At 28.8% G+C, this 14,656-nt stretch overlaps 2 protein-coding genes across 2 annotated transcripts; one reads left to right on the top strand and one right to left on the bottom strand.

Annotated features, from left to right (window-relative positions):
- Window positions 1-1,852: 1,852 nt before the first annotated feature.
- LOC132905339 (protein Peter pan) lies at window positions 1,853-3,864 on the top strand. Its single transcript, XM_060956535.1, has 6 exons — window positions 1,853-1,986; window positions 2,183-2,463; window positions 2,568-2,778; window positions 2,867-3,193; window positions 3,277-3,607; window positions 3,688-3,864. Exons 1-6 carry the CDS (start codon window positions 1,969-1,971, stop codon window positions 3,771-3,773), a joined length of 1,254 nt encoding a protein of 417 aa, XP_060812518.1. The 5' UTR covers window positions 1,853-1,968; the 3' UTR covers window positions 3,774-3,864.
- A 5-nt stretch (window positions 3,865-3,869) lies between these two features.
- On the bottom strand, window positions 3,870-14,618 carry LOC132905331 (centromere-associated protein E-like). The gene is made up of 11 exons (XM_060956523.1): window positions 14,334-14,618; window positions 14,008-14,242; window positions 13,694-13,928; window positions 13,296-13,624; window positions 13,079-13,196; window positions 12,680-12,992; window positions 12,389-12,599; window positions 12,170-12,308; window positions 4,801-12,102; window positions 4,447-4,617; window positions 3,870-4,367 (listed from the first exon to the last, which is right to left on the bottom strand). The coding sequence occupies exons 1-11, from the start codon at window positions 14,485-14,487 to the stop codon at window positions 4,146-4,148; spliced, it is 9,429 nt and encodes a 3,142-aa protein (XP_060812506.1). The 5' UTR covers window positions 14,488-14,618; the 3' UTR covers window positions 3,870-4,145.
- Between the last annotated feature and the right edge of the window lie 38 nt (window positions 14,619-14,656).

The following is a 14,656-nucleotide window of genomic DNA, read 5'->3' as shown; positions in this document are numbered from 1 at the left end:
CTTAAAATACGAAATCCACATTCTTATTCAGTTTACTATACTTCTCACAATTCTATCCCATTTGCAGTTCTAGAGTTAAACGATACATAATAAGCAACAACCCATGGAACTATAAAACGAGCATGATCAAAAATGCTTATTAAAATATCTATCTTCGTGGAAATATATACATGATACGATATTTTTCAAACAAAAAAATCTCTCTAATGGAACAAAATGTATGAAAAGATTGTTCAAGAAATAAATTCTTATTTGGAAATTTCAATTATTGTTCAAAGAACTAAATATACGTATAACAGATTTAAATAAATATTGTTGCAAACGTAAGTATGACGTCTATTAGATAGCAGAAGAACGAGCTTATATTCTGTTTTTCGATTTCCTTACGGCAGTGATGCCAGCAAAAATCACGGCCGGTTTTCAGCTTGGCATATGGCAGACGTTACCTCGACGCAGCCGGTGTAACGTAGTGCGACTATTATCCGTGTTGCCGTTGACGAATTACTACGATCAAAGCGAGTACTACCAAAGGATCAAGCCGGAACTACGATAAAGAATCTTTGCCTCTTTTTCCAGAGGCTTTGATTCCCGAAGAGTAAAAAGTAAAGATTTCTACCACGGTTTGATATATAGTAGTTTTCGTACCTGTAACATTATTGATTTTAATTGTACTTAAAGTTATTGTTTTAACATGTCACAGAATTCCTACTTAATATTAAATATAGAATCAACAATGGATACGAAATAAGCAGATAAAGAATACTTGTAAATGTATGCATACAGTATATCAGGACACAGAAAGAAGTAGAATATATCTGATCATATAAAATTTAGACGTGAACAATAGAAATATAAATGAAGTCCTTACGGTAGTTTGTTTTCCGATTAGTGGATATGGTTAGTGTTATATTACATTATAAATAAAAGATACGAGATCGATAACGAATAAGTTAACGTTGAGAAAATAGCAAGGTGAAGAAATACATACAAGGACGTGGTAGCGAAATTATTCGAAGACTTTACGTCCTCATTATTGGCGACGTAATTTTAGTGTGTAACGACTCGAGGGATCCCCGGACATGGCTAGGTAGATAAAGATCGACGCGCTGGCCGTGAACTTTGCACCGTGAGAAGAGTTTTCTTCGCTTAACAAGTCGCACCGAAGTTCCCGCGCTTCCAAACAATGAATCCTTCCACGCGGTGAACAACCGTAGTCGTTTCCAGGATTCATAATAGAATGAGAAGGGAAGTTGGATGGTTTCGCGATCTCTTATTGTACTCTCTACGTGACTTTAGATTTTAACTGCTTGAAAACAATAAAATATAAAACAGATAAAGAGAAGAGAAAAGAAAAAGATAAGTAACTTTTCTAAATCGAATAAATATTTAATATGCATTACTTAAAAGTAACATAATGATTAAAGACACTGAATAATTTTTAAACTTTTATTGATAAGCTTCAAAAATATGTTATGAATTCGTAGTTTAGTCAAAAACAATTTAAAGAATATACACTAAATTAGATTTTTATATTACTTGTATCAGTCTCTTAGATTATTTGCATCTCTATTATTTGTATAGACATACAAATTTTACATGCCTAAGAAAATTGGTATTAATTGATATTACTGAAAATAAAATGAAAATTGTTGTAATTGTGATAGAAACAAAAATTTATTAAAAATATTCTAAAAAAAACTAAAGTCAATTTAATGATTAATATATATTTTTGATATTCGATTAATGAATTAAAATAGTTGTTAATGAAATATACTTAAGTAAAAAAAATGCTAAAAAAATAGTAGTGACTTTCATTTATTATAACGTGGTTATGACACCTCGAATCCTCGTGATGTGCTTAACCTGTTTTGCTTCTAGCGCCAACTTCACAACGATTCATTGTATACACGCATATTTATATATACATACACGTGATAAAGATTCTAACCTTAATATAAAAAAATAATCATGGGACGCCGTAAAAAGGTAATTTTTTATTTCATGGCCCTTGGTGAACAGCTTTTTAAGCATATGTACAAATAATACAACATATATGTAAATTATAGATTAAATATTAATAGGATACCCATGTAAACATATTTTTTTAATAAGACGAATTTAGAGTATAGAACCGACAAAAATGATGCAGTTCCTTACTTAACTTTGCATAAACATTATGCAGGGTCGTTGTGTAAAGAAAAATAAACAAATTAGTACAGAAGAAAATCCAAATGTAGCAAAAGCACCTCATTCTTTTGTCATTCATCGTGGTCTACCTGGAGAACACATTGTTGAACTTACTAAAGACTTTCGAAAAATCATGGAACCTTTTACAGCAATGTCTTTAAAAGAAAGAAAAAGAAATACAATCAAAGATTTTGTATCAATAGCTGGTATATTTCATGTTACACACATGTGTATGTTTACAAGAACGGAGCAAGGAATGTATTTCAAACTTTGCAGGTACTGAATTCAATTATGTTAACTGATTATCAATTATGTCAATGTTAAATGTTTATATATTATCATAAATATTATTGAACAATTAAAAAATAAATTTGTAATAGATTACCAAGAGGACCAACACTCACTTTTAAAATACACAGTTTTTCCTTATCACGTGATGTAATATCTTTATTAAAAAGGCAAATGGTATATGAAGAATTATTTAAAAATTCTCCACTAGTGATCTTAAATAATTTTAGTGGAGAAGGTATGCAACTGAAGCTTATTGCTTCTATGTTTCAAAATATGTTTCCAACAATCAATTTGACTACAGTAAGTTTCCCCTTAGACAATAATATTAGTTTATATATGTTAACTGTAGTTTTTCATTAAAATGAAATGTTTTTTAATATCTCTATAGGTTAATTTAAGTACAATCCGTAGATGTCTGAGTTTAAATTATAATTCCACATCAAAAACTATTGATCTTAGGCATTATGCTATTAAAGTAGTACCTGTTGACGTATCAAAAGGTATCAAAAAGTTAATTCAAGCTAAGATTCCAAATTTGTCTAAATGTGAAGATTTTTCCGACTTCTTAACAAAAGGAACGGTTTCTGAAAGTGAAGCTGAAGATGATCCTTCAAATCATGTTACATTACCACAAACATTATCATCGCGTGGTAATCATGCAAATAATAAAAGTGCAATTAGACTCTTTGAATTGGGTCCTAGATTAACACTAGAAGTAAGGAAATTATTTCTTACTCTTCCTTTAAATAAATTTCGAAAATAGTTACTAATTAACATTGTTGTTTAAAATACTTTTAGCTGATAAAAGTCGAAGATGGACTTTTAGATGGTGAAGTACTTTTCCATGAGTATATTCATAAATCTGAGGAAGAAAAACTATTAATAAAGAAAAAACGAGAAGAAAAAAAGAAATTAAAGGAAAAAAGAAAGAAAGTGCAAGAAGAAAACAAAAAGAAGAAGGAATTGCAAAAACAAGAACATAAAGAAAAATCTTTGAAAGGAATGCAGAAGAAGAAAGAAAGTGAAGTGTTACTACAAAAAATAGCAAAAGAATCAATTGAGGAGAATAATGTAGAAGATGATGATGCGCAATATTATCGCGATGAAATTGGAGAAGAGCCTGATAAAGGTAATTTTAGTCTCATACGTTTAAAATGATTTAATATATTAATATCCTTAATTTACATCTTGGTCTATCTTCATTCGTAGATTTATTTGAAAGAAAAGTTGGTGCAAAAAGGCCTAGGAGTATGCCTAAATATAAAGTAAAGAAACAGAAACTTGGCAAAGTATAAAGCATTGAACATTATGACGAATGTATGATGTAACATAATTTTATATGTATAGAATAAAATATTATTTAATAAACATGAATTTATACAACAATGAAGTTATAAAAATATTTAATTTATTTCTTATGAATTATACGATTAAAAAATCATTTTGTTAAAATCATTAGTTTAAATCACAAATTTAACAATGTAATACATATCATTGTTAATTCGATCGCGATTATTTACAGTCTCATATATATATATGAACATATAGTACAGGAATTATGAAGTAATAATTTTACTGATATGGAATAAGATGTGCGGTTATTACACAGTGTCATATATGCATAAAAATGTATGATTAAGGAAGAAATCTAACATTATTTTACGGCTTTAAATTTTTCCAATATCTAAATGCCTATTGTGTCTTATAATGCTGCTATCTTGTTGATTAGATCTATCTTGCAATACTTCGTTTGGTCTCAAAGCAAACGAACTTTGTGCTTCTAGTTCTTGTATTCGATCCTGTAATTCCTTTATTTGCCGAGATCGGGACCGACACAAATCTTTCATTAACATTTTCTCTTTTTCTAATTTTTGGATTTTCACATGATCCTGTATAAATATTACAACTTCGTATGTAAATACTGTAAATTCATTAAAAATTAATATATATATTGATATTTTTGCTTACCTCAACAACTCCACTATTAGTACTACAGAAACGCACTGTATTATTAGGTATTGTTTGGCAAGCTTGATCCTTTCTATTTACGCGCCATCGCCTACAGACATCACATTCCCATGCGTTAACATCATTTAGAGTTCTTCGTAGTTTTCTTACTTCATTATTCAATTCTGCGTTCTGTATATAAAATTGAACATTTATAGTAATTATTACGATTTGAGCCTTTTGATTGTAAGTCATATCAACTAAAAATTATACCCAGAGATTTCAGCATTATAGTTACATCAGATTGTATTATATCATTCGATTAGCTATACACTCAGAACCAATTTTTGATCATTTTTATAATTTATAACATACCTTATTACGAAAGGCGAGTACAAGTTCTTCCAGTTCTTTACATTTCTTCTGATATGGGAAACTCTCACTTTGAATTTGTATTTCTAAAGTTGCAATTTTTCCATTTTTTGATACTAACTGCAATTCTAATTCATGTATCTTTTTTTTCAATTGTCCATATTTATCCTCGTATTCATCTCTATCAGATATCACAATTCTATTTTGTTTTCTTATACTACTTTTAAGTATACTTTCATCATGCGCTTCTATTCTTGATCTCATATGAAGCTCTTTAATTTCATTTTTGAGTTTTTTATTTTCTATTATGAAAAAGTCTAACTTTTGTCTTATATTACTATCTGATTCATTTTGTGTTGACTGTGAACTCAAATTAACTTTTAAGTTTGAAATTTCAGCATCACGATTGCGAATAGTTCTTACATATTCTTCTAATTCATTATTGAGTTCTTTATTTTTCATTGTTAAATCTCGTAGTTTATTTATACACTCCTTAAGTTCTTTGTCCTTCTGATTCAACAATAATTTATGAGTTTCTAATTCCTTTATTATTTTATTCTCATCTCCTTCAAGTTCTTTAACAGAATTACTTGACTCTTGTAAGTTATTCTCTAATCTCTTATCCAAATTTTTTAATTGATCCGTGCGTATTTCTTTAGATTCAATACCATCTATCTGTATTTTATAAAAATTTATTTTCGCTTGTAATTCCAAATTTTCCTTTTTTAAGACGCGAATAATGTTTTCATTTTGAAGTTCGATGTCTTTCTCTACATCCATTTGCAATCTCATTTTAAGTGCTTCTACCTGATCGCGAAGTTTCTCATTTTCTTCATTGAGGTTTTTTAACTTTTCTTCTGCTTCATTAACAAGTACATTTTCTGACAAACGGGAATATAACTTGTCTTCTAATTTTGAAATTTCAATGTCCCGTTCTCGAATTATTGCCGCATACTCCTCTAATTCATCATCCAGTTCCTTGTTTCTATCAGTTAATTCTTGTACTTGACTGATGTATTCTTTAACGCCTTTATCTTTTTGACTCAGTATTATCTTTTTATCTTCTAACTCTAATGCAATTTTATTCTTTTCTAGAAGAAGTGCATCATATTTGCCTTCGTCTATTAATGAACTTGAATTCGAGTGTTTCGACTTATATAATGAAAGTGCTTTTTTCAGTTCGTCATTTTCTTGCATTAGAAATTCGTATTTACCTTTTACATCAACTAAGTCTTTTAAAGTCTGGTTTCTAATCTCTTGAAATTCTACCACACGATTACTTGCACCCTCCAGATTGTTTTGTAGTCTTTTATTCAATTCTTTCAGCTCCTCTATTTCCGCTTCTGCTTTAATTTTGCTTGTACTATTTCTAATTTTTCTTTCTAGTTTTGCATTTTCTCCTTGAAGTTCTTCATATTTTTCTTTCAAACTATTCAATTCATCTATTAGAATGACATTTTTGTTGTTCAATTCATTTAATTGTTTACTTAATCCAAAATTTTTTATTTCTTCCGAGTTTAACTTATCTTTAATAATTTCCAATTGTTCTTCCCTTTCTCTTTTCAGCATGTCTATTTCTTCTTTACGTTGTTCTATAGTCAATTTTTGATCTTTGATATGCTCTTTTAGCATTTCACATTCAGGCACAATTGTCTCAAATTTTATTTTATATTCAGACAATATATCACATTTACTTTTTAGAACTGTAGTGATTTCTTCGATATGTAAATTCTTTTGCTCTATCTCTTGATTTACTTCATTATAAGCCTGTGTAAGCTGTTCAAATTCTGTATTTATTTTTTTTACATTTTGACTGTATTTTTTTATTTCAGTCAAATTCACTTCTATGGTATTTTTCAATTGTTTTTCATTTGCTTCAAGACCTTCAATCGTATTATTTAATTCCAAATTTCTGGTTTTGTAAAACTCTAGGGTTTGAACTAGATTATCTATTTTCTTTTCATACATTTCTTTCTCCAATTTATGTTTTGACTGTAATTCTGTTTCTTTGGTTTTAAACATTTCATGTACTTCTTTTTCTTTCTTCTGAGCAACAAGAATTGCTTCTTCTTGCTGATTATCAACCTTGCATTGTTTATCAAATTCAACTTGTAAATTATTAAAATCGGTTTCTAGCGCTTCCATTTTTTCTTTAAATATTTCTTTTTCGTAAGTGTTTTCTTTTAAAAGATGCTCTAATTGAGATATTGTATTTTGATATTCTTTATGGGCATGTTCTTTTTCCATTAAATCTGCTTGGAGTTTTTCAATTTCTCCTTCCAATTCCTTGGCCCATGTTATAGTGCGTTTCTCTGTATTTATGCATTGTTGTTTCTCCTCTTCTATTTTTTGTCTTTCCTTTTCACATGTTTCTCTCATAGTTTTAATTACTTCGCTTTCCTTAGATACAAGCGTTTGAAGTAAAAGTACAAAAATTTCAGTTACAGATTTACTTGGAAACTCTTGTAAATTTACATTATACTTAAGCGATCTAAGTTCTTTAATTATACATTTTCTAATTTCGTCTAATTCGTCATGAAGTTTTTCATTATCATGGACCAACATTTTTTGGTGATCAAATAAACATTCTTTTTCTGCTACTATTTCGTTCAATTTTTCTTTGACATTTCGAAGACTAGTAAGTTCTTGTGATAAATTCAAATTTTCATCAATATATTTATTTAATGTATCATTTAATTTTTGCATATTGTTTTCATATTCTTTGATGTGGTGCTGGACCACCGAATCAAATTCATTCTTGTATTTCATTTCTAAATTATTCTTAATATTAATTACTTCAGTTTCAGCTGCTTGCAATTTCTGTGTTAGAATATATATTTCTTGCTCTTTTTCTTGTAGAAGTTTTTCCATGTAAATAGCTTTCTCTTGATGTTCTCTAAAGAAACATTCTTGATTTGTTAAGGTTTTTTGGAGATCGTTTATACATACTTCCAATTCTTTGATCTTTAGCATATTATGTTGCTCCAATTGTTTACTGAGTACTTTATCTTTTTCCAATTTCTCGCATTGTTCCTTTAGATACTGTAACTCTTCTTTGTTCTCTAATTCTTTTTTCAGAGAGAAGATATGTTCATTTAATTGATTAATCAAGGCATTTTTATCCTGTTCTTTGCGTTTCAAGCCTTCTAATTCTACTTCTAAAATTAATTTCTGTGATTCTAACTCTTTTTCTTGTATGGAAAACTGTTCAATTTCTCTATTTGTATTGGTCAATTCATTTTCAAGAATTTGTAGTTTCTTTATTGCAGTGCTTTCATTATTTAATATTGTTTTTTGTAATTCTTCATTAGTATCTTTTAAGTTGTTAATTTGATCTAGTAAATTCGCTTTTTCAGTTTTAAATTCATTAAGCATAACAGTAAAATTCATGCTATTTTCCTTTATTTCATCCATATCACTTTTTATGTGGTCAATATGATTTTGAATTTGTTCTATTCTATTCCCTGCTCTGTTTGGGATTTTTTTAGATGTAGAATCATCTGTGTTGGATTCATCTGCAATCATGCCACTGTGAAGTTGTTTTACCTCATCACACTTATCCTCATATAAAACCAAGAATTTATTATGCTCAGTTTTTAAAATTTGTAGTTCATTATTTAAACTCTGAATTCTTTCTTCAACGAAACTTACATTCATTTCATCAACAAAGATAACGTTCGAAGATACATCGTGTACACTTAAATTTAATTCTTGACGTATTTTGTTTTTCAAAATCTCAGTGTCTGCACACTTGCGATCAAACTTTCTTTGTAAATCTTCTAACTTTTGATTCAAACCTTTTGTTTCAAGTTTAAGGATCCTGTGACTTTCATTCAAATTCCTTAAATGTACGCACTGGCTGCAAGACGTTAATTTTAAATCACTAAGTTTTTTATTCAAGCGCGTCAGGTAATCGACTTTGTTCTGCAATGCTATCACTTCATTTGCCAGTGTTTCCCGTGTTTCTTCTTGTGATACTTCGTATTCCATTTCATCGATGTCTCTACTATTATTGAATATTTTTGATAAATGCAAAGTACTGTTATATGATTTTTCATTTTGAGAAGATTCAAAATTATCTAAAGTTTCTAATAGGTTAGTAGAAAGTTTTGTATTTTCTTCTGATAATATTGTTACTTTTGTTTTTAACTCTGCAATTTCTGCTTTTAAGATATTATTTTCCATCTTTACATGTTCTACGTCATTGTCAGCAACATGTTCATTTATTGATAGTGATTGCTCTATCTTATTTTTTAGTATATCACATTGCTCCTTCAACATATCATTTTCTTCTATTTTGTCTATCAAGTCTGTAGAAAGTTCATTATTTTCAGCTAGCAAATACTCATTCTTTTCTTGAAGGATAGCTATCTTCTTTGTGTAAATACAATCGTGATCATATAAAAGTGATTTACTTTCTTTGATGTTCTCAAGCTCTTTATTTTTTTCTGTGATAGAGGTTGACAATTCAATGTTTTCTGCAGTTAGTTTATCGATTTTATTTCGATATGATTCTAACAACTGTTCTTCATTATATACTACTGACATCTTAGAACGCATAGATTCCAACTGATCATTCAAAGCTGTTAAATCACTTTCTAAAGTAATCTTTTCATTCGTAACTTCAGAAATACGTGCATAAAGTTCATCAATTGTTTTCTGGAGATTAACTTCACTTTGTTTTGCATTCTCTTGTTCTATAGTTAATTTTGTAGCCATTTCCATATTTTCAGTTGTTAACAGATAAATGGTTTCCTGCAATTTGTTTATGTCCGTTTTAAGGCTTTGAACATCTCTTTTTATATCTTCCAACTCCTGACTTTTTAGTTGGAGAGTTCCTTCTAATTGACTTTTCTCTGCTTCCATATTTAAAATTACATATGAAGTATCAGCATTACTTCCATTCATTTTTGAAGAAGACAGAACAGATTCACTTCCTAAAAATGATTGATATTGATCTTCTAAATCTTGGTTCGCAGTTTGAAGATTTGTTATTACATCTTGTAAATCCTTCATCGTATTTCTTCTTAACTTCAATTCCATATTCTTGTCATTTGATCCATCATGTATTTCCTCGATATCTTTAAGTTCATTATTTTCTGAGGTAATGTTTTCCATTTGCTCCTTTAATTCAGAAGTTGTAGTTTGCTCTAATACAGTTGTTGATTCCAATCCAGGAGCTTTTTTCTTGAGTTCAGCATTTAATTGATTATACAGATTTTCAAATTCATTTCGTTCTGATAGGACACATTCTATTTTATTATTTAATTCGGAGATCATTTTTATTCCTTTCTGATTCTCAATTTGTTCTAAGTTTAATGCGGAAGTTTTTTTATCCAACTCAGTACGTAATTCACTAATAATATGGTTAAATTCATCTTTTGTAAAGTTATCATCTGTTATATTGTCAATGTTCAGTTGGTCAGGCATTTCAATTATTTTCTGCTTTTCAATTTCTTCCGATGTTACTTTTTCCTTTAATATACAAGTTTTTTTAATGCATAATTGTTGATCAATACAGTATAATTCATTCTTTTCAGACATCGTATCTGCAACTTGTTTTTCAAGTTCCAAAATTTTTCTCGTTGGATCTTGATATTCAGTTTGTTCTGTCTTGGGATTCAACTCAAAAGTTGTTCGACTCAATTCGGCACGTAATTCATTATTGATACGTTGAAGCTCATTGTTTTCAGAACTCACGCTTGTAATTTGATTTTCAAGTTTAGAAACTTTTTCCGTTAAATCTTGATCTTCAGTTTTACTTTGTCTTACATACGAATTGAATTCAGAAATTTTTGCATCCAATTGGGCACGTAATTCAATATTAACACGCTCATATTCATCTTTTTGGGATGTTATATTTTCAATTTGTTTTTCTAATTCGGAAATTTTTTCCACTGTTTTCTGATTTTGAATTTGCTCTGCTACCATTTTATTGTTTAATTCAGAATCTTTTTGCTCTAATTCGATATGTAATTCATTATTAACGCGTTCAAGTTCGTTTTTCTCAGATCTTATACTCATAATCTGTTTCTCCAGTTCAGACATTTTTTCAATTGCCTTCAAATTGTCAGCTTCCTTATGCATTGTTTGTGCCTCAAGTTCAGAACACTTTTTATTGAATTCGATATTTAGTTCATTATTAATGCGTTGGAATTCATTTTTCTCCAATATTGTACTTTTTAATTTTTCTTCTAATTCAGAAATCTTATTACTTGCTTCTTGATATGCAGTTTGTTGCGACATAATTGTAGTTTTTAGTTCTGAAATATTCTTATTGCATTCATTGTTTATACGTACAAATTCATTTTTTTCACAAGTAATATCTTCAATTCGTTTTTCTAATGTTAAAATTTTGTCCATTGCTTCTTGCTTTAAAGTATGTTCTGATTTAATTTTGAATTCCAAGTCTGTAATTTTGTTATGTAATTCATTTTTCAATTCAACATTGGTACAGTCATATTCTTTTTTATTTGAATTAAGTTGTTCAATATATTTTTCTAATTCAGATACTTTTTCAATTGCTTTTTGTTTCTCAGTCTGTTCTGAAGCAATTTCTGATTCGAATTCTAACGATATCTGATTTAATTTGGCGCGTAAGTCATCGTTCATATGTTTAAACGTATTATTCTCGGATGTAATATTTTCAATTTCTGCCTCTAATTCTGTTATTTTGTTATTTATTATTTCAGTATTTGCACTTTTTTCTAAGTTATTCTTTAACTTTTCCAATTCTATAGACTTTTTATTTAATTCTATATGTAATTCTCGACGCATGTGCTCAAACTCATTTCTTTCGGAAGTAACATTTTCAATTTGTTTTTGCAATTCCGTAATTTTTTTTGTCGATTCATTACTTAAGACAGAATTGATACGTTCAAATTTATTTTTTTCTGATATAATACTTTCCATTTGCTTTTCTAATTCTGAAATTTTTGTCATTTCTTCTTTTTTCATATTTTCCTCTGACATAATTTTTAATTCCAGTTCTGTTGTTTTTTGCTTTAATTCTGCACGTAATTCACGGCTAATATATTCAAATTCATTTCTTTCAGAAGTAATATTTTCAATTCTTTTTTCTAATTCTGAAAATTGTTTCATTGTTTTAAAATTTGATTCTCTTTCTAAAATATTTTGTTTCTGAATTTCATTCAATTTAGTACATAATTTAGTAATTATAGATTCTAAATTTGTTTCTTCTGCAAGATTAAGAGCTGCAAGTTGTTCTTTCACTTCTGTAACATATTCCAGTTTATAACATTCCAAAGATGACTTTATTTGTTCAGTTTGTTGTTCTTTCTCTTCCTTAAAACGTAAAGGATTACATATATATAATGACTGTATCATTAAATGCATTACTAATCATACTTACTCGTGCACAGCAATGATTTTCTTGACATGTTAGCTGTTTTTCTAAAGTTGTAAATTCACGAAGTTCTACAAACTCTCTTGTTAATTGATTAATGCATCGTCGTAAAACATGTTTTGGTGTGGAAGGGGACATTAGATAACTGTTACAATTTTTAAAAATAAATTAGAATTATATTACACAATTTTATAATTCACACCCATATTAATCTTTACTACTTACCTTACAGTTTGAGTCGATGTGTTACTTTTTTCTGGTGTTATATCAATACCACTATTTTTAGATTTAATGTTGTATACATCATCCACAAATGTAACTCTATTTCTACGTTTTGTTACAAAATAATCCTCATCACTGTCGCTTTCTCTAGATTCACGATCTCTTTCACTCTCAAATAGTTCTAACTCAAAATCGGTAAAAGCTGTTTGAAATGCTGAAAAAGTGAGAAACAATATAAAATTTATTGAAATAAATATAAAATATATATAAATAAAAATAATATGGCAAACTTACTTTGATTCATTATGTCTATAGATTGTATGGTACTTTTTTTTTGTGGCGTTTCGAATGATACTTCTTTTATTGTTGGCAAGCCAGTTTTAGTTTGAAATATCGGTAAGTGTTGATTAAACACTCCAGGACCACCCCATGTTTGTCTTCTTTTAAATTTGCATTTAAATGACTCTTGAGCTATATTATCTCCGGAAACGATACGAGTTTTTAGTAATTCTATGCGTTCTTCTAATAATTGATTAATACGATCTTTTTCTTGCAATCTGGTTTCCATTTCTTCAACTTCTGCAGATCGATTTTCAATCTTTATTCTCTAAAATAACAAGTTCATGCAATTACAACTCTGGATGAAATGAGAAATATTAAAAATTTATCATCATCATAATTCAAATTAGAAACCTGCAATTCTTCTTGAAGTTTAGCTAGTTGTCTTGCATAACGTTTCAAAAGTGCTGCATCGGACATGACTTCATTAATTTGTGGTTTGTTTTTCACACTTTTCGCCCGAGAGGCGAAACTGAAATTATAATTATACAAATTTTATTATTATTTTATTATTTTGTATATATTATAAAAATATATACAGTATGTACTTTAAAAATAGTAATTAACTCACGACAAAGTACACTGAGTCTCTTCTAAAGCAGCAGGAGTCACAGCACATATTATTGCTGTCATGGCATTACCACCTAGTGAATTTTGAAGTAATCTTGTTAATTTACTGTCACGAAAATTAACATGCTTTTGACCATCCTGGGATTCACTTAATTGCATGATTACTAAACCTAGGGTAGACAAAGACATATTAATGTGTCTCCCTTCTTTAAATCTCTCTCCAGTAGCTCCTGTTTGTCTTGCTCTTTCAGAACCAGCAAGATCTACTAAATTCAATTGTGATACTTGTATAGCACTATTTGAATCTCCAGCTTCTCTACTTTCAATTGTCTAAATACAAAATTTACATTAAGATATTGCATTGAATGGAATATGTAGTGTATGGTAATATAAACTTACAATCCTAAATATAGTATGACTTCTACTACTACGCTCATTCATATTAGTTTCCCCTATTCTTCTATTTTTATCTCCTTTTTTCATTATGGACAACACATTTTCAGGGCTATTTGTAATTTCTTCTTTACATTGTAAGATTACCTGTCCACTACTGTCTTCTTTCAACTTTAAATCAGTCCCACTTTTATTCAAAAGATCATTTACTCTTTCATTGTAAATTTCTAAATAGGATACTCTACAAAATAAATTATTTTTTATATATATAATTATGATGAATATATTATCATTACGTTTTGTTATTAACAAAAATGTACCTCAATAAAAATTCACGCCCACTAGTATTAGCAATAGCATCAAACATGTGTTGCACAGCAAGTGGCACAATCCCCAGTTCTTCTGTAGTACCCATCATAGTGTATGTTTTCCCAGAACTTGTTTGACCATAGGCAAATACCGTACCATTAAAGCCATTTACAGCAGCATTAACAATTGGTTTTACAACAGTATCAAATACATCCAAATTAGATGCATTCATGTCAAAGATGCGATCTGTAAACATAAAGATGTTAATACTGATTTAATAAAAATATAAAAAATTCCGAATTAATATTGTTATCATAATGGATATAGGAAATAATACCAAAATAAAAACCGCCATCTCCACGCTTCTTCACTTCTTGATCTGTAGAAACAATGGAATTGCCTTGAATTGTCCATTGTATCCCTAAATTATCATCCTTTTCACGCTTAATTAAGGGTCTCACTTTAATAGCTACTTTTATACTGTCTGACATTTTTACTAATTGTTTGTTTTAAATCACCGAATAATCATTAGTTACTTTTTCAATTAATATTCACTCATTTCATTCATATTATATGATGTCTGACACTTGTACGCTGTAACCGCCATTTGAAAAAGCGACCTTTTCAGTTTTCATTTGAATTTAAATCTTCTATAACCTG

This window comes from Bombus pascuorum, chromosome 1 (genome assembly GCF_905332965.1).
Source record: "Bombus pascuorum chromosome 1, iyBomPasc1.1, whole genome shotgun sequence".
Taxonomy (NCBI): domain Eukaryota; kingdom Metazoa; phylum Arthropoda; class Insecta; order Hymenoptera; family Apidae; genus Bombus; species Bombus pascuorum.
Note: the sequence above shows the minus strand (reverse complement) of the source record. Positions and strands in the feature narration are given on the sequence as shown.

What these genes read in the sequence shown, in the direction of transcription:
- LOC132905331 (XM_060956523.1), bottom strand. Translation starts at nt 14,487, where the DNA reads ATGTCAGACAGTATAAAAGTAGCTATTAAAGTGAGACCCTTAATTAAG. An exon ending in GAGACTCAGTGTACTTTGTC is followed by an intron (nt 13,197 to 13,295) that starts GTGAGTTAATTA and finishes TTATAATTTCAG; the next exon opens with TTTCGCCTCTCGGGCGAAAA. An exon ending in AAAATCATTGCTGTGCACGA is followed by an intron (nt 12,103 to 12,169) that starts GTAAGTATGATT and finishes TTACGTTTTAAG; the next exon opens with GAAGAGAAAGAACAACAAAC.
- LOC132905339 (XM_060956535.1), top strand. An exon ending in ATGTATTTCAAACTTTGCAG is followed by an intron (nt 2,464 to 2,567) that starts GTACTGAATTCA and finishes AATTTGTAATAG; the next exon opens with ATTACCAAGAGGACCAACAC. An exon ending in GTCCTAGATTAACACTAGAA is followed by an intron (nt 3,194 to 3,276) that starts GTAAGGAAATTA and finishes AAATACTTTTAG; the next exon opens with CTGATAAAAGTCGAAGATGG.